The sequence below is a fragment of the Oncorhynchus nerka genome, linkage group LG15 (assembly GCF_034236695.1).
Source record: "Oncorhynchus nerka isolate Pitt River linkage group LG15, Oner_Uvic_2.0, whole genome shotgun sequence".
Lineage (NCBI taxonomy): Eukaryota > Metazoa > Chordata > Actinopteri > Salmoniformes > Salmonidae > Oncorhynchus > Oncorhynchus nerka.
Genome location: NC_088410.1, coordinates 37,008,086 through 37,026,766, shown reverse-complemented (window position 1 = coordinate 37,026,766; position 18,681 = coordinate 37,008,086). Strand labels below are relative to the sequence as shown.

The following is an 18,681-nucleotide window of genomic DNA, read 5'->3' as shown; positions in this document are numbered from 1 at the left end:
ATCATGAGAAAACAAAAAGATAACAACTTGACAAATTGAAAGAATTAACAAAAAAACAGAGCAAACTAGAATGCTATTTGGCCCTAAACAGCGAGGACACCGTGCAGAATACCTGACCACTGTGACTGACCCATAATTAAGGAACTCTGTAAAGACTCAGTGAACATAGCCTTGCTATTGAGAAAGTTCAGTTCAGACCTGGCTCTCAAGAGAGGACAGGCTATGTTCACACTGCCCGCAAAATGAGGTGGAAACTGAGTTGCACTTCCTAACCTGCCAAATGTATGACCATATTAGAGACACATATTTCCCTCAGATTGCACAGACCAACAAAGAATTGGAAAACAAATCAAAATTCGATAAACTCCCATATCTATTGGGTGAAATACCACAGTGTGCCATCACAGCAGCAAGATTTGTGACCTGTTGCCACAAGAAAAGGGCAACCGGTGAAGAACAAAGAACATTGTAAATACAACCCATATTTATGTTGATTTATTTCCCCTTTTGCACTTGAACTAATTGCACATCGTTACAACACTGTGTATAGACATAATGTGACATTTGAAATGTCTTTATTATTTTTGAACTTTTGTAAGTGTAATGTTTACTGTTAATCTTTGATAGTTCATTTCACTTTTGTTTATTATCTATTTCACTTGCTTTGCCACTGTAAACACATGTTTCCCATGCCAATAAAGCCCTTTGAATTGAATTGAAATAGATGAGAACAAGCGCCACCTTGTGCAGTCACATGATGGCACATGAGTCATGTGATCTCGTCTAAGGAAGTTATGTCTTGTACCGATGCTGAACCTATACTGTAATTGCAGAACACAGAAAAACGTCGTCCTCATGGCTATCTTCTCAGACAGTTAATTTCACGCCAACAATATACTCACGTTTCATAACCGCTTTTATTTTGCCTTGTTTATTCTGAGACAGTTCAGATTTTATGTCGCATATTTATTTATAGTTTCAAAACGTTTACATGGCTACAGCAAGCGGCAATTGCAACCACGGCAGCGCCCGTTCAGGTATGTTGAGTTTCAATACTTTTCTGACATGTAACTGTGTGTGTTTTAAGTGGTTTGTTACATTGTTGCATGTCTTCCAGTGAAAGGAGGGCCCTGTGTATATTATGATTGTTGTGAAACGTAGCTCTACAGTGTGGGCTGTCACGTCTTGCCAATCATCTCCATCAAACATACATCACATTCCAATGGTGATTAATCGTGAATAAATGCATTAGTAACATTGTATAACACAGTAACATAGACAATAACATTGTATAACACAGTAACATACACAGTAACATTGTATAACACAGTAGCATTGTGCAACACAGTAACATTGTATGAGGCAGCAGCATCAACAATGTTTTGTTACAATGTTTCCAAACACTGACTGGAAGAATGCGTTATTGCATAAATATGTACAAAACCATCCACCCTCTAGTCCGTTATCCCCACGATGTTTTGTTTTTTAATCATATGATCGCTGTTGCTAGGGATTTTAATGTGTTGTGTTACGCCTGGGAAGAAAACACTTCAGTTTGCTTAACTTGACATTGGCTCAATTTACCCCAAGGCAAACACAAGTACAAGGATGCTCTTTCATGCTAGGTTTAGGGCCTCATATTGACGCTTACGGAGACCCCAAATTATGTATAGAACCATTTTTAAATGATCTGCTTTGGTTTATATGCAAGCATCACGAAACCTCTTCCCTAAATATTTGGTCAAATTATACATTTTGTGTATGGTTTCCTAGAAACAAGGGGTGGCTCAACTTACCCTTTCGTTAACATACATGATTCTCCCCTACAGACATTCTAGATTAAATAGGCAAAGATAGTTTGCTTTATGTTGACCTGATGCTGACAGAATTTGCCAATAACAGTTTACACTTGTCAAATCTGGGGTAGGAAATTATACCTGATGGCCACTTTCAGCAAGGAAAATTGTAGCCTTGAAATTGTTCTATTCTATCCCACCATTGCAGTCAATGCTGTACTTCAATGCTCATGAGTCTTGATTTAAACAGTTATTCCTAAATTCCAGGGTTAGTGCTATCTGGAATCCCTGGGACGTCCCTACCCTAAACACAAACCCCTACCCCACCCATTTAAATTATTAGTTGGACGTCCCAAGGATTCCGTTAAAGTTCTAGAGTGTTGGAACCCAAAGACTCTGACTACTCTTGCTCCCTCCCACCACCATCGCATGTCTGCTACATTTTAAACCAGAATGACCCAGGTTTTTTATTTGTATTATTATTATTTATTTCACCTTTATTTAACCAGGTAGGCCAGTTGAGAACAAGTTCTCATTTACTACTGCGACCTGGTCAAGATAAAGCAAAGTAGTGCGACAAAAACAACAACAACAGAGTTACGCATAAACAAACGTAGACTCAATAACACAAAAGTTTAAAAAATCGTTTGTACAGTGTGTGCAAATGTAGAAGAGTAGGGAGGTAGGCAATAAATAGGCCCTAGAGGTGAAAATAAGGACAATTTACCATTAATACTGGAGTGATAGGTTATCCATCTATCATACACTGTGATAACCTCCCACCACCCAGTTTCTTAACCTCCCCTCACGCGTCCTAGTCTACGGTGCCCATATGACCGTGGACACAGGCTTTCATTTCCGCACTTGACTGTGTGTGGTTCAGCGGGTTAGAAATGGTCTTGTAAGCAGTCAAGCCGTTATCAAGCATTTGTTTTCTCATGCCGTAGTATACCTTTGACTCATTGTTTACAGCACTTCATGTGTGATCTCATACATATTACAATGAAATGATTCACCACAAGTGCACACTGTGGGGCCGCACTTGCGAGCATTAGAAACAGTTTCAATTCAAACTGTTTCTCCGTCTCATAATCGGCATCAGCCAATTAAAACTGTTTCTCCGTCTCATAATCGGCATCAGCCAATTAAAACTGTTTCTCCGTCTCATAATCGGCATCAGCCAATTAAAATCGCTGACGTAGTTGTACGTGATAAAAACATTCTGAAAACCTGCTTTTGCTTTGTGGTAGAGGGGTATTGTGTGTAGATTGATGAGGGGGAAAAAACAATGAAATCCATTTTAGAATTAGGCTGTAACGTAACAAAATGTGGAAAAAGTCAAGGGGTCTGAATACTTTCCGAAGACACTGTAGTGTAACGTTGCCGTTAGGCAAAAAAAAACACCACTTAATTTCTAATGTAGGCTACACTGACATGTACAACGTTTTCTATGTATTACTGTTTAGGCTGACCCCATTTAGTCGACTGGTCGATTGTTTGGTCGACCGTGATTTTTGTTGTTGTCGAGCAGTGGCATATATATAAAAACAAATTATGGCACAAGAGACACATGTCTGATTCAAGCCAGTCTGAGTGGACTAATCCAATGCGGGGGTGGCACACCAGTATCACCAGTAGTACATTTACCATTCATTCCCATAGTTTCTAATCTACAATATTTGTTTAGTTATGGTAATTTCTGTTAATACATTCAATATATTATTATTATTATTACAGTCTTACCGTTGTCATTCTCGTAGTGGACTCTTTGTTTGCAGAGAGCACAACCTATGCTACACTTGTGAGAAAGTTTTGGTTTATTTCATTCCATTTACGAGTAGTCAATTCTGCTTGTCTTTACTCGCCGTCACTGTGGAGCTACTCAAAGTTTTCTTTGCCTCAAACAGCAAGTAAACAAAGTCTGTTTCTACATCCATTGAGAATGACAATAGTTCCTCAACGTAGCCTATTTGAAAAATCTCTCCCTTTCGATTAGCCTACAACTCAACATGAAAGTGTAATGCTCTGATCCAGTGGAAACGTCATAAAATAGGCCTATCTGATTCTTACTGGCAGGAAACTCTGAGGACCCAGAATATTTTATACAACACTTTGGGCTGGACCAAGTTATTCTTGGCTTTATTTTTACATATTGGCAATTGAAGTTACTTTTAGATTTTGTATTATTTACATTTTTGTTTTTTTCTTCTTTTACCCCCTTTTTCTCTCCCCAATTTCGTGGCATCCAATTGTTAGTAGTTACTGTCTTGTCTCATCGCTACAACTCCTGTACGGGCTGGGGAGAGACGAAGGTCGAGATGTGCCAATGTGTCGGAGGAAACACCGCACTGCCTGCCACAGGAGTCGCTAGTGCACGATGGAACAGGGATATCCCTACCGGCCAAACCCTCCCTAACCCAGGCGACGCTAGGCCAATTGTGCATCGCCCCATGGACCTCACGGTCGTGGCCAGCTGCGACAGAGCCTGGGCTTGAACCCAGAGTCTCTTAGACCACAGCGCTACCCGGGAGGCCCTTCATTTCAAATTTTGATTAACCACATGACATTGAGATATGAGACTTTATTAGACTTTATTAGAAAATTAGACTGTTCCACGAAAAAGTGCATATGAAAATCATAACTTGGCACTCCAAATGGAAAAGGTTGCTGACCACTGGTGTAGCCTATTAACAGCATCTTCAGGAGCATAACTGGTGTAGCCTATTAACAGCATCTTCAGGAGCATAACTGGTGTAGCCTATTAACAGCATCTTCAGGAGCATCATTTCAGAATCTGTGAAGGCCAACAGCAGCGGGAGGAGGGGAGACAGGAACAGTTTTTTTCTTCTTCTGGTTAGGCTATATTGATCTCTGGCTCCCTCTAGTCATTTGTGTGTTTTCATTTTTAAATGCAGTGCTTAAAGCATCATACAAGCTCAGTAGTGTACATAAAGTTGATTTTATTCAAATATATGGAAAAACACGTTCAAATATTTCAACCAATCGATTGGTCAAAAGAACAGATTACTCTTGGTCAACCAATATATATATATATATTTTAGTCAGGGACAGGAGGAGGGCTCGAACCCATGGTGAAAGTGCACTATTGATTTTGAGTCAACCGCTTTAGCAGTGTGTGCCACATGGAAGCAATGGTAATAAAGGTACATGATTTATTTTTTTAACGATGTATGATAAACTTACATGTGTAAGGACTTCATTTATCTTTTTTCCATTAAAGCACATGGATGTGTGTGAAACAGATTAGCAAAAACTGGATTTAGTCTCATATGCGAAAACGTGAACATTTTGTCTAATGTTAGTATTAGTAGCCTAGTTAAAGATGCATCAATGCAATATTAGCACACGACATTGTTACACACCAATTTAACAAAAGTGAACCTTGAATTTATAGGTTTAAAATATCCCTCTAGTGTCCAGGGTTGACATATTTTTTTAATATATATTTTTTTACAAATGCCATTGGTTGGTGGATATAAAATCTAAGATCTTTTATAGGCTGATGCAGAATTTGTTACAGGAAATAATCACTGTCAGCTGGTGAGGCTAGCATAGGGCTAACGTGCCAGGTTATCTGACTGGACCAGCTACAATGTAGCGTTCTATAACGTGCAAGTAAATCAATGATTTTAATTGACTGATGTGCACTTTGAGACTGAGAAACAGTTTAAAGTTAAATAATAACAATAACAAAAAGTCCACCTCATAACCATGTCCTCTCACCACAGGAGGAAATAGAAACAGGAAACAGGAAATAAAGTCCAAGAGACCACCCAGAGTTAAGAGTTGACAGAGACGAGGAGCAGCTTTGCTTGTTTACTTACTGGTTCCAGTGAGGTTGCATAGTGTAGCCTGCTCTCCCTGGGTGGCCCAGTGCAGATTGATAGCTGCTGATCCATTGTAGCGATACAGAGATGCCGGCAGACTGATGGTCACAGTGCTGACTATGACTGACGGACAAGGTGCAGAGTTGTCTATTAAGCCTTCTCTAACACACCATTGACTGCCCTGAACCGGAAGAGCAGGATTTTTCAGCTGATTTATTCCATTTGATTGACTCTTATCTCTTAGTGCGGCTCAGCAACAAGCCCTCATCGTCTGCTCTTTTGTTTTGACGATTGCTATCGGCCTTGATGGCCGAAATGCCCCATCAAGATCTGTCCATTTCTTGGCTCGGGCTACTATTGCTGGCACGAAATGTTACATAGTGAAATTCTTTCAACACAAGTCTGAATTGTTTTTGACAGGGAGAGTCACGCAACTGCTGTCATGTCTGTGAGTGTTTGTGACCTTGCAAGGTTCTGTGTGTGCAAGTCGATATATTGTAGTTAGGTCACTCCCCGCTAGATAGGCTTCTCTCATTCACTTGGACGAACTAAAGATTGTTAGATATGCAGGTGATTATTGTGGATGGCGTTCTATAGGTAAACATTGAGATATCACCGTTGCCTCACACAATCCTACACACACACACATCAGTGATTCTCTCTTCTATGTCCGTCAGACCAGATTGTGGTTCTTCTGTCTGGTCTTCGAGTTCTGTTTACCAGAGGTGAGGTGACCCAATTCATGACTGCAGTTCATTTCAAGTTCCACTTCCTTTTCTTCCATTACTGCTGAACTAGCTCTTTTACTCACTAACTATATGGTCCACATTTCCCTTCCAAGTCTGTTATTGTCACAAGTTTGTTTGGGTGACTCAGAGTTTGAATTCAGCTTTCACCAGCGGTCTCTCCACTGAAGGCTGCAGTGATTTAGGTTTTTACTACACCTTCATGGTTTATGTTATCGACGACGACGACAATCCAAATGTGTACCATCGCAACTCAAAGCTCCGCTCCTTCGTCAAGTGACTACCAAGTCAGACGGGTGTTGTAGCAGTAGCCCGACCATCCCTGGAGTCTTTCTGTGTCTTCCAGCCATCTCCAGGGGTGTGTTTCTGTCTGCCTTGAGGGGCGGAGCCGTCAGCTATAGCACACCAGTCACCCAGGGAGGCTGTCTGTCTCGCCCGGCCCAGCTCAGAGCATCTGACCTGGGTGTTGTTTTGATACGCTGGCCTGTGCCACCTCCCAGGCTTTTCCTAGATAGAGACGTGATGATGGATGACTATATGAGGCGAGGGAGATTAGGAAATGTAATGAATGAAAGCTGCCCGAACTAGTACGAGAGCCGTCGCTCACTGAAGGGTAACATTACGACACGTAGCCTATTCATCAGTGTACTGTTGGTGTTGGTGCTCACAAAGGAAATAGCACTAATATGGAGTGCCGTTGCGGTGCGCTATTGCAGATTACATTGGTGTTTTGCTCAGTTATCCAGTCCATATTCTTTGATAGGCCTGACTGTTCGTATTAGTCACTCTCACTATCCTTCTAGCGCTGCTGACGTGTTTTTTTCCCCTTCCTTTTTCTTCCCTCGCTCTCTTTCTTCTCTCAGAGAAGGACAGGCTGGTTTCCTCTGTGTCTCCTCACGGCTACGGCTCCAGCGACAGCAGCGGCGAGCACGTTCACCACAGAGACAGCCATGGCAACCCCCGGTTGCCCACTGCGACGGCGGGGGGTTGGCTGGGGGCGGAGCAGGAAGAGGAGGCCCTGCGCAGAAAGCTCAAGTACTTCTTCATGAGCCCATGTGACAAGTTCCACGCCAAGGGCCGCAAGCCCTTCAAACTGGGCCTGCAGCTGCTCAAGATTGTCATTGTCACCGTGCAGGTAACTACACACATTTAGTTTCATATTCACTTTGAGTGTATGAACAGTACATGCTAAACGCCCTCATGGCAAAGCTCAGGTTTTATGGCAGGACCAACCATGCTGAAGTCCATAACAACTGACACCTTGTTTCATACGCACCGTTCCTATTGGTGGATAGGATGTCTGCATCTGACGTTTTGAAATATGGACCGACAGTCTTTACAACAATAACTTCTAAATTTTCCCTAAGATCAAAAAGGGTTACGTTATAGTTGTTGAACGGTCACTTCCCTTCAATAAAACACCTGAATCCCTACTTCCCTACTTCCCTACTTCCCTCCCTCCCTCCATCAGCTGGTGTTGTTTGGCCTCAGCAACCAGATGGTGGTGACGTTCAAGGAGGAGAACACCATGTCCTTTAAGCACATCTTCCTGAAGGACTATAACGAGGGCCCCGACGACACGTTGGCCGTGTACACACAGAGCGACGTCTACGAACACATCTTCTACGCCGTACACCAGGTAACAGTCACTAACGACACCCGGGTCATGTTCATTAGCGCATGCAAAGGACTTTTTACATTTTTTTTAAAGGAAACTGTTAATTAGAGTTTCAGGAAATCTTTTTGTTTGGTGCCTAATGAACACGACCCGGCATACAGACTGAGATGTAAACATGTCCATGCAGCCGCAAAGAAGGACCCCATCTTGTCCCCTTCATTTATTTTTTTTTTTATTTCACCTTTATTTAACCAGGTAGGCTAGTTGAGAACAAGTTCTCATTTGCAACTGCGACCTGGCCAAGATAAAGCATAGCAGTGTGAACAGACAAGAGTTACACATGGAGTAAACAATTAACAAGTCAATAACACAGTAGAAAAAAAAGGGGAGTCTATATACAATGTGTGCAAAAGGCATGAGGAGGTAGGCGAATAATTACAATTTTGCAGATTAACACTGGAGTGATAAATTATCAGATGGTCATGTACAGGTAGAGATATTTCAACTTTCATCCTAAAAGTCTCCAACTCTTTAGACCCTGTTTGAATATTTAGAATGTATCCGTTCCTTCCTGCATCATTTGAAGTAATCACAGATCTCAGCGAGTTTGATTGGTGAAAGTGGTAATGTGGAAATGTTCACTAAATCGTCCACGAATCCGCATACAGATCAGTGATGACCTCAAATTAGGGCGGAAAGAGGGATGAATTATTTTAAAATATTAGAGCCTTATTCTCCATCCTCGTACCCTTCCTCCTCCCTCACAGTATTTGATGCTACCCGAGACCACGGTAGGACGCTATGCGTACGTCTATGGGGTTGGGGTGAACGGGAGTGGCCTCTCTCTCTGCCAGCAGTACTACAAGAAGGGCAGCATCGATCCCGCCAATGATACCTTCAACATTGACCCTCGTGTTATCACAGGTACATAGATCTACTTTCTTGCATTATGCCAATGCCAGAGGTCACCAACCCTGGTAATAGAGCTACAGTGTTTCGTGCTTCCCAAATGGCATCCGATGGAGTGAGAATCTGGTGCCATTTGGGACTTAGCTTAAATGTAGTTCTGTTCCAACATGCTTTTGATGATTAGTTGACTTGTTTGAAAAAGGATGAGTTTTTGTGTCAGATTTGAACAAAATCCTGCACGCCTTGTGGCTTTCCAGGGCCAAGTTTGGTGGATTGACCATTGCTTTATGCCTTAGCCTTGTCTAGCCTGAAGTTAAGTTAATTAATTTACTGTAACAATGGCGACTACCCAAAGAGTTGCTAAGCTGCTTCTTTTCAGTACCACGGCATCTTTTCAGTAACAATTCATTGTGACTGTATCATTTGTTTTGTGTAAGTAAGTACTGTATTGTTCCCGGACCATGTGAAAGTAGTAGGAAGCCCCACTTCCTTATATGAGCTGACACTTGGGACAATACTACTGACTAAAGGGGAAACACATTGAGCAATGGAAATCACCTGGTATTGAAATGACCTACCCTTGAAGTGGCCTGCCCTTTGACTCTTGACATGATCACCGGAACAGAATAACCATAGATATATAATTACTAGAACATACATTTATATCAGTGTAATGGTCATTCTATTTCAGTGTAATTCTATTTCTGTAAGGAAAAACATTGACAGCCCCTGAAATGACTAACTTCTCTCTCTGTCCTGTTACTAGATTGTGTGGGAGTTAACCCTCTGTCAGTCCCTCGAGCGCCTTTAGGCAGTGACTACAATAACTTTACCCTCAAGTTCCACAAGTAAGGCTTCATTTTTCATATATCTTTTTAAATGACTTCGGGCTCTCGTGTTTGCTGTCGGTCTAAAACTAAGATAGATGGGACATCCATCTTTGTAGTATATTGCTGTTGATTTTTAGCGCCACAAACTGTTTACACACTACCTATAGCCCTGGGTTATGTTCATTAGACGCCAAACGGAAAACTAACAAAAAACAGGGAGGGTCTACCTGGACTTGTCCAATAAGAACCATTTTTTTGTTTTGCATTGCAAAATGTTTGAAAACGTTTCTCTTTGCTTTCACTTTGACATCACCCTGATATCCCTCTTCATTTTCTACGTTCACTATGTTGTCTAGACTCATAAACGTGACGATACAGTTCCAACTAAAGGCCATCAACATTCAGACCATCATCAACAACGAGATTCCTGACTGTTACACCTTCTTCATAACGGTGTGTCCCACCCCCCTTCCATCCTCCACCACATCCTAAAAAATGGTCCTACCCAGTCTGTGGCTCATTGTAACCTGTTTAGTGTGTAGTAGTTGCTGTGGAAACCTTTTCATTGCCTGTGTATTTTAGTTGACCTTTAACTCATCTGTTATATTATCCCTTGAGGAGTTAACCACTTTTTTATGTTTCATTTTATTGCCAAAGTTTACAGCAAGTACTACTAGTACCTGTATAAATGTCTGATCTTTCCATCTGTTTCTACAGATAGTCCTGGACAACAAGGCTCACAGTGGGAAAGTAAGGATCAGTCTGGAAAACCAGGCTTTTATAGAGGAGTGTAAAGACCCCAGTGTGTCTGGCCATGGTGAGATAGAGTCTTGTTCTCATTAAACATTCATTTCACCAGGTTAATACTAATTAGACACCAAACGGGAGAAATGGACTGAAATGTAGGGACTACCTGAACTTCTGCCTTTGCTAAATATTTTTCTACGGTGTGCCCTAAATATCACGACCCAGGAGAATCTCTTGAGGTTGACAACCATTTTCTTTTTTCGAGCGAGAGAGACCTGGTCAGAGATTCGGCAAAAAAGAAAGAAATTGCGTGTGCATTGGTCAATACAAAACTACACACACAATGACCAAACAGACATTTACCGGTACAACTTGTACCACAAACAAACGGCAAGACAAACACAAAAACAAACACTATGTACACTCTAAGCAATCTCCCCTATTGCCGTCTTCATTTGACCTCATAAGACATTATAGATGCCTCATAGAAATGTTCACTTAGTCATGCATTGGTGTCAACGTGAAATGTTGACTTGTGGAAGTAAGGATTCGCCCCCTATGCTTCTACTTGATGAAAGCCACTAACTCCTCTCTTTCCTTCCCTCCCCCTATCTCAGCGGAGAACTACACGCGCCTACCGTTTGACGTGGTGGTGGCGATCGTTTGTATGCTGTCCCTGCTGCTGTGTGGCCGCTCCATACTCCGCGGCATCATACTACAGGCCGTAAGTCACTGGGAGGTGGAGGGCAGGAAGAGAGGAAGTGGTTAAAGGAGGAACATCCAATCTGGGGGTCCTCTATAGCTCAGTTGGTAGAGCATGACTCTTGCAACGTCAGGATAGTGGGTTTGATTCCCGGCACCACCCTTATGTAAAATGCATGAGTGACTGTAAGTCACTTTGGATAAAAGTGTCTGCTAAATAGCATGTATTATCTGAGAACATACTGTAGATGCATTTTTTTGCTTGTTATTGGATTGGGGAGGAAGGAAGAGAGATTTTTGTTGTTGTTGATGGTAGTGGATTGGTATTCTGTGAATTGATTCCATTTTTAGAGTAATGCTCTGCGGCACGAAAACCGAGAAGGTGTGAATACTCGTCTTTCCAGTATGGTCACCCAACTCCTCTCTTTGTCTCTCTCTCTTTCTCTCGGTGTCTCTATCTCTCTGTGTGTCTATCTCTCTCTCTCTCTCTGTGTCTCTCAATCTGTGTGTCTTTCTTTCTCTGTGTGTGTGTCTCTCTCTCTCTGTGTGTGTCTCTCTCTCTCTCTCTGTGTCTTTCTCTGTGTGTGTGTATGTCTCTCTCTCTCTTTCTCTCTCTCTCTCTGTCTCGCTCTGTGTCTTTCTTTCTCTGTGTGTGTGTGTCTCTTTCACTCTGTGTGTCTCTCTCTCTCTCTCTCTCTCTCTCTCTCTCTCTCTGTGTGTCTTTCTCTCTGTGTGTATGTGTGTCTCTCTCTCTGTGTGTGTGTCTCTCTCTCTGTGTATATGTGTCTCTCTCTGTGTGTGTCTCTCTCTCTGTGTGTATGTGTCTCTTTCTGTGTGTCTCTCTCTCTCTCTTCCTGTGTGTGTCTCTCTCTGTGTCTCTCTGTGTCTCTCTCTTTATGTGTGTCTCTCTCTCTCTCTGTGTGTCTCACTCTCTCTCTCTGTGTGTGTGTCTCTCTCTCTCTCTCTCTCTCTCTGTGTCGCTCTCTCGCTCTGTGTTTCTCTTTCTCTGTGTGTGTCTCTCTCTCTCTTCCTGTGTGTGTGTGTCTCTCTCTCTGTGTGTGTCTCTCTCTCTCTCTCTCTCTCTCTCTATGTGTCTCTTTCTGTGTGTCTCCCTGTGTGTGTCTCTCTCTCTCTTCCTGTGTGTGTCTCTCTCTATGTGTGTGTCTCTCTCTCTCTCTCTCTCTCTCCATTTGTCTATATCTCTCTTCCTGTGTGTGTCTCTCTCTCTCTCTCTCTCTGTCGCTCTCTGTCTCTCTGTCTCTGCGTAACAGGAGTTTGTCGAGTTCTTCAAGACTAACCTGGGCCGGAAAGTCAGCTGGGATGAAAGGATGGAATTCATCAATGGCTGGTACATCCTGCTCATCATCAGTGACGTTCTTACCATCATCGGCAGCGCCATTAAGATCGGCATAGAGTCCAAGGTCAGAGGGGACTTTTTCCTCTACTGCTCAGAGTAGAATAGAATACCTTTATTTTTCCCAGAGGAAAATGCTAAAGAATTATTTCAAATCGGCAGCCCAAAAAAATAATCTCAGTTTGGGTTATGATAAAAACCGTTGTGCTGAATATCTCTCCAAACAGAATATGTCATTGTATGATGAGTGTGGCATCCTGTTGGGGACCTCCACCTTGTTGGTGTGGGTCGGAGTCATTCGCTACCTCAGCTTCTTCCAGAAGTACAATGTAAGTTGCCTACACACACAGACACAGACAAGCACTAACGATGACAGTGATTCACCCACTCTCCTGGCTCTCTCCCTCTCAGATCCTGATCGTGACCTTGCGAGCTGCGTTCCCCAACGTGATCCGGTTCTGCTGCTGTGTGGCTGTCATCTACCTGGGCTACTGCTTCTGTGGCTGGATCGTGCTGGGGCCCTATCACGTCAAGGTACAGACGGCCACCATTTTGAAGCACAGACAGACATGCTAACAGAAGAAGGCCAATGACAGAGTGGGCCGGCAAATGGCTTGAAAAGGAAACAGTGAATCTGGAGGGGGACACCCTATATGGTTCAGTGATGAATGCACAATGGTGCATTGTGGGATTTTGCACAATAATGTGTGATATTAACATGTGATTTGTCTATTAATATAAAGACATTTTACTGTCCCTTGCCAGTAATATGGCCATACTGGATTTTCTTTGATTTATTTTGTTTTAAAAATGTCTGTAGTGAATCCTCAATCATTTTGAACCGATTCACTGTTTATATCATACAGTAAGAATGGTCATGTTAAGTCTTGGTTGTGTAATTTAACAGTCTCTCTCTCCCTCCGTCAGTTCCGCTCTCTCTCCATGGTGTCAGAGTGCCTGTTCTCGCTGATCAACGGCGACGACATGTTTGTGACCTTCTCTGAGATGCAGGAGAGCAGCACACTGGTGTGGGTGTTCAGCCAGGTCTACCTGTACACCTTCATCTCCCTCTTCATCTACATGGTACTGTCGCTCTTCATCGCCCTCATCACCGGCGCCTACGAAACCATCAAGGTAACAACAACGGGAAACATTTTCGTCTGGAAAAAGAGCGCAAATCTGTGTCAAAAATACAGTGATCTCATTATAATCTGCAGGGTGATTTAATTTGAAAATGTTCTTCGACGGAGTGCGTTTTCAGAGACCATGGTACAACCAAGAGGCTTTAAAGCCCTTTGTCTATGAAGGAAGTTAGAGGTCATTTCTCAAGCCACTGCTAACCAGCGTTACCGTGTGGAAGACTATAGTATCTACTAGCAGTTACCCTGGACTTCCAGTCATTGCTCTAACGCTATTTAGCAATTGCGCTAACTCTAGTTAGCAGCATCTTTCAAACTGCACGCAGAGACATAAAAACAGTATCCGCGAGTTCATCTGATAAAGGGCTTCATTGTCAAAATCCCGAAGTATCCCTTTAAACGGACTTGAATCCAAATGAATGTAAAAGAGCACTGTATAATAACATTCATGTTCACAGCTCATAGCGGTACAACAACAATTACAAACAACAACACCTAATGAAAGCCAACCGATCACAATACACACTGTGGTAGTGCACTACATAGGGAATAGGGTGCCATTTGAGATGCAGAGAGTGAGCAACCTAAACATGGATGCCTGTCTCCTGTCCTGTCCCTCCAGCACCAAACCCAGGAGCCCTACCATATTACGGACCTGCACGCCTTCATCGCAGAGTGCACTGACACGCCCAGCTCGGGCATGTACCGGGGCCTCGAGACCTCGCCCTGCTCCTTCTTCTGCTGCTGTGACAGGTGGGTCAAAGGGCATAGGTCAAGACTGAAGGTAGAGTTCAAGGCCGGGTTCAGAAACCACCCTCCAGCTCCTAACCTCTTCAGTGTTTGCCGATCTGAAGGAGTCAGACTGGTGTAAGTTGACGGTGATGGATGTTCCTCTGTAGAATGATCAGCAGTAGATGCCACTTCAATGACCAGACAATAACAGATGCATTCACTGTTATCCTTTCTATCATGGTTGAGAGACGTTTACGTTTTTCTACATGTGTATGCGCGATCGTGTTTATGTGTTTGCTTCTTCCCTCAGAACGACAACATATGAGGATGTCCTTTTGGTGAACTGACTGGGATGGGGTGTCTGGACCTACAGCGCTCTCTGCTGGCCGGAGCGCCACACTGCATGCAGATTTTCATTGTCCTTACCATCAAATCTAGGTCATGCATGAGCACTTACTTGAATGAGGAGCCTCAGTTCAACCGTATACAGACAGAGGACTATGAGCTGAAAGCCTCATCTTTTTTTGATTGGATTCATTGGCCAGACCTCCTGCATTGTGTGAATGTTATAGGGATGTTGCCTGGATGTTACACAGTAACATACAGCTCAACACAGCATTCCCCACACAGAAAGAGAACAACAGTATTTGACCAAAAATCTGGATATTTGCACAATCCATACATGCTGAGGACCATAGTGCAATGTGAAATGTCTTGTTAGCACTAATGCTAACGTTTAGCTGCTTTTAATTGTTTTACATGGGTTTTTAGGTGTTCAGTAAGTTGCACAAGGGACAAGAACTGGACAGAGCATGTTTTTTTCTATATCAGAAGTTCTGGTTATATGTGAAGGGGATGACAATGACATGCGTACTTCATACTAGGCCAGAGACTGCTCTGGAGTAGCATTCCCACTGTCCATAAAAGGAGAGGGCACTTAAGCCCAAGTCACATGACTCACCCAAGAACATCATTGCCCTGTCATGAGGCGCAAGCCCAGCAAGAACTGCTGAGAGCAAGGCTGGCTTCGCCGCAGTGCATTGTGGTCACCACCGCTGCTCTCAAGTGTGCAAGTACATTGAACTTAAACCCTGCACTGTGCCTGGACCCAATGGCTCACTCAATAGCCTTAATCTTTGCTCAGATGTACAAATCTCCTGCCTAATAGGCCGTGTTTAGACAGGCAGTCCAATTCTGATCTTGTTTTCCACTAATTGGTCTTTTGACCAATCACATCAGATCTTTTTCAGAGTTGATCTGTTTTGGTTTAAAAAAATAAATACAGATTAGTAGAAATAAGATAAGAATTGAGCTTCCTGTCTAAACGCAGCCATTGTATTTCAGAGTTTAAGACCGATCAGTTAAAAAACCTGTACTCACACCCGGGTGCTGGGTCTGGTCTCCAGGAACAATATCCATAGAATTGTTCTATAGTTTAAGTTGGACACAGAAAGAGATGCAGTGCATCATCTCAATCACACCTACAGTACCAGTAGTTTCAGTCGGTGTTAATCCGATGGCACAGCAAACAGGGTAAACGTCAGCGCTGTTGTTGATTTGTACGTGTCAAGTTGTACACTGTACATGTCCTGTTCACGATGCACAAATGATGCTGCTTCATCAGAGTTCATTTGGAAGGGGACCCGTAGTGAATTAGTCAAATCCACTCCGAGTCTCACAAAGACCCACTAACACAATACCCACTATGCCACAACATTCCGGTCGCAATGGTAATGTGACTTTCCAATTTTGCCTGACCTGAATGTAACTTCCTTAAATGAGGAAACTACATGATTGGAAAATGGAGAGTTCGTGTATTTTTTGGGGGGTGAATTTTTTAAAAGGCCTAAACTCCAGTCATGGACAATATGGATGGAGAACTGCAGATTGTATCCGACTGGTCTAAAGAACAAAGACTGCCTGAGAGTAACGAGGAGAGGATAACGAGCAGGCCGGACAGCTAAACGAGGCCAGAGGGATGGGGTATTTGCGAGCACTGCAGTAATGCCTGTTATGTTGACCCAGAAGAATGCTCTTACATATGTTTCGTTCCCATTCTGTTTTATGCCTCATAATGATGCCTAGTTTAAAACTAGCCAATTGCTTTGTCCTAGTGAAAGTTTAAATTATTTCATTTTTTTTTTAAATGTTGGGTTGTTTCGGTATCTAGAGAGAAACGCCTAAGGGGAGTGTGGTCTTCAGGTTCAGACTCCAGAAAGTGGTCATGAATTGAGCTTTGTACTCCAATCACTATTGAAGAAGAAAAAATCATATATTTTTTAATATGTTATAGGCCTGCTTCCATTACGGTCCCTAGCTACTTCTAAAAGTGAACCTTTTGCCGTTTTGATAGATTCCAAAGAACCAAGGTGTAGGCAAAGTTATATGGGAGTATAACCTCCCAAATAGGCTAAAAGCAGAGCTTTCACCATATCCGTTCTTTAGGATCTGAGAACACCAAAGGGCTGGAGCCTACGAGAAGTGGCTAGGGGCCGAAATGGTACAGGGCCATAGCCTGTCTGTTAGTGACGAGTCATGTAGCTCTTATTTGAATGGTCATATAGTACATTTAAATGAAATGTATGTTCTTAACTAAGCAGTACACAAACAGGATTTGTTTTTGGCCTTGCGTTTGTATATTGTAGTATTAGACACTTAGATGTCCTGTCCAAGCAGTCTGTAGACATTTATACAGTTCATTGTGTAATCTTTTTTTTTAATGTTGATTGTACTTGAACATTGTTTTGAGTATGTTGGATCTCTGTGCCACACTCAGTACGAAGCCAAACCACTGATGATTAAATGCCTGTTTGTTCACCTGGCTGGAAATACTTTGGAGAAGGAGGAGGTGGCAAATGGTTTGGGCTGCATCCCAATTCTCCACCCTTCTCTCGAAGTCTGCACTTGCATGCATCAATGGATTTAAAAGCAATGGATTGGTGTAATCGTTGGCGAGAGGGAATTTCCTCTTGTTAAGTCTGTGACGGGATGTGTGCAAATGCACTTTTTTTTTAAAGGTGAAGAATCAGGACGCATCAATACTTTGGTTTCTTCACCATTTGATTTAGATCCAAACAAAGCCGGACAAATTGTCTGCTTTGTTTGTGTTTGAGTTATATATTATTTGCATGAAACTCAACTCTAGGCCGATAGTCAAGCTTACATTATAAAGTGTGTGACGGAAAATCACGAGTTTACCACAGGATGTAATTACCTGAAGTTACCAGAAGGGGGAATACGGGCTTTTGCACCCCTCAGACTCGGACAGTAACATCCTAAAGGAGGAGAATAGACCACCTTACATCCAAATAGGGATATAATACAACCGAAGACTAAATTATAGTATTATAGTACAACAAATACCATAGGTACATTTACACGATTCATGTAACATTCAATATGCACAAATTCGGCACAGTCCACATAGCAAAACGGTGATAGTAGATCTCCTTACATAGAACACATGTGCCCATATCCTGGTAACACGGGACGTTGGTGGCACCTTAATTGGGGAGAACGGGGCTCGTGGGAATGTTTGGACTGGATTTAGTGGAATGGTATCAAACACATGTTTTTGATGCCATTCCATTTGCTCCGTTCCGGCCATTATTATGAGGCGTCCTCCCCTCAGCAGCCCCCACTGCTAATGTACCTTTCCTAAGCAGCCTTTGGCGGCTGATGCAGCACATCATTCCTTCCAGTCCACTAAACCGAATATCATCATCCATTATGTACTGTCCTGGCTGCCCATCCTTTAGCTGAGCTCTTGGCCCATGTCCATCTCAGTGACTCACTCTTTGTTCTTGCACTCTAATAGTCTGCTGGGTGTGTCCACTGTGTATGTGCACACCACTTGATGCTGGCGATGAGTTTTCTTATTTTTCTCCACACCAATTACAAACACACACATACGAACAACGACTTACAGACGCACACAAGCGACGACGACTATCTCCTCTGCCAAACCCGCGTGGTCTCGCCTCCGTCCCTAGTGCCTGCATTATTGTTTGCCACTTGTCCTTAAATTGTACCAATTAGATTTTGTTTCTCAATATTTCAATAATAAATCATTTGATTTCTCCCTTGTGTTAATGATTGATTGATTTCCACGTTTTTGAGTATACGTTTTTTTCAAGACAAGAAGAGAATTGTCCCTCCCATTGGGGATCTCACTACACCCCCATATTGTTTTTCCATTTTTACAGGTTATTTTCATTGAAATACGCATTTTGCACTAGAGACCTGTAATGACCTGTGGAT

General features: G+C 42.7%; 1 protein-coding gene across 1 annotated transcript; it reads left to right on the top strand.

Annotated features, from left to right (window-relative positions):
• Positions 1–782: 782 nt before the first annotated feature.
• Positions 783–18,502, top strand: LOC115142613 (mucolipin-1-like). The gene is made up of 14 exons (XM_029682208.2): positions 783–1,037; positions 7,254–7,525; positions 7,862–8,029; positions 8,776–8,932; positions 9,684–9,765; positions 10,104–10,200; positions 10,465–10,564; positions 11,112–11,218; positions 12,468–12,617; positions 12,778–12,879; positions 12,962–13,084; positions 13,478–13,684; positions 14,312–14,442; positions 14,732–18,502. Exons 1-14 carry the CDS (start codon positions 992–994, stop codon positions 14,766–14,768), a joined length of 1,779 nt encoding a protein of 592 aa, XP_029538068.1. The 5' UTR covers positions 783–991; the 3' UTR covers positions 14,769–18,502.
• Positions 18,503–18,681: the final 179 nt, after the last annotated feature.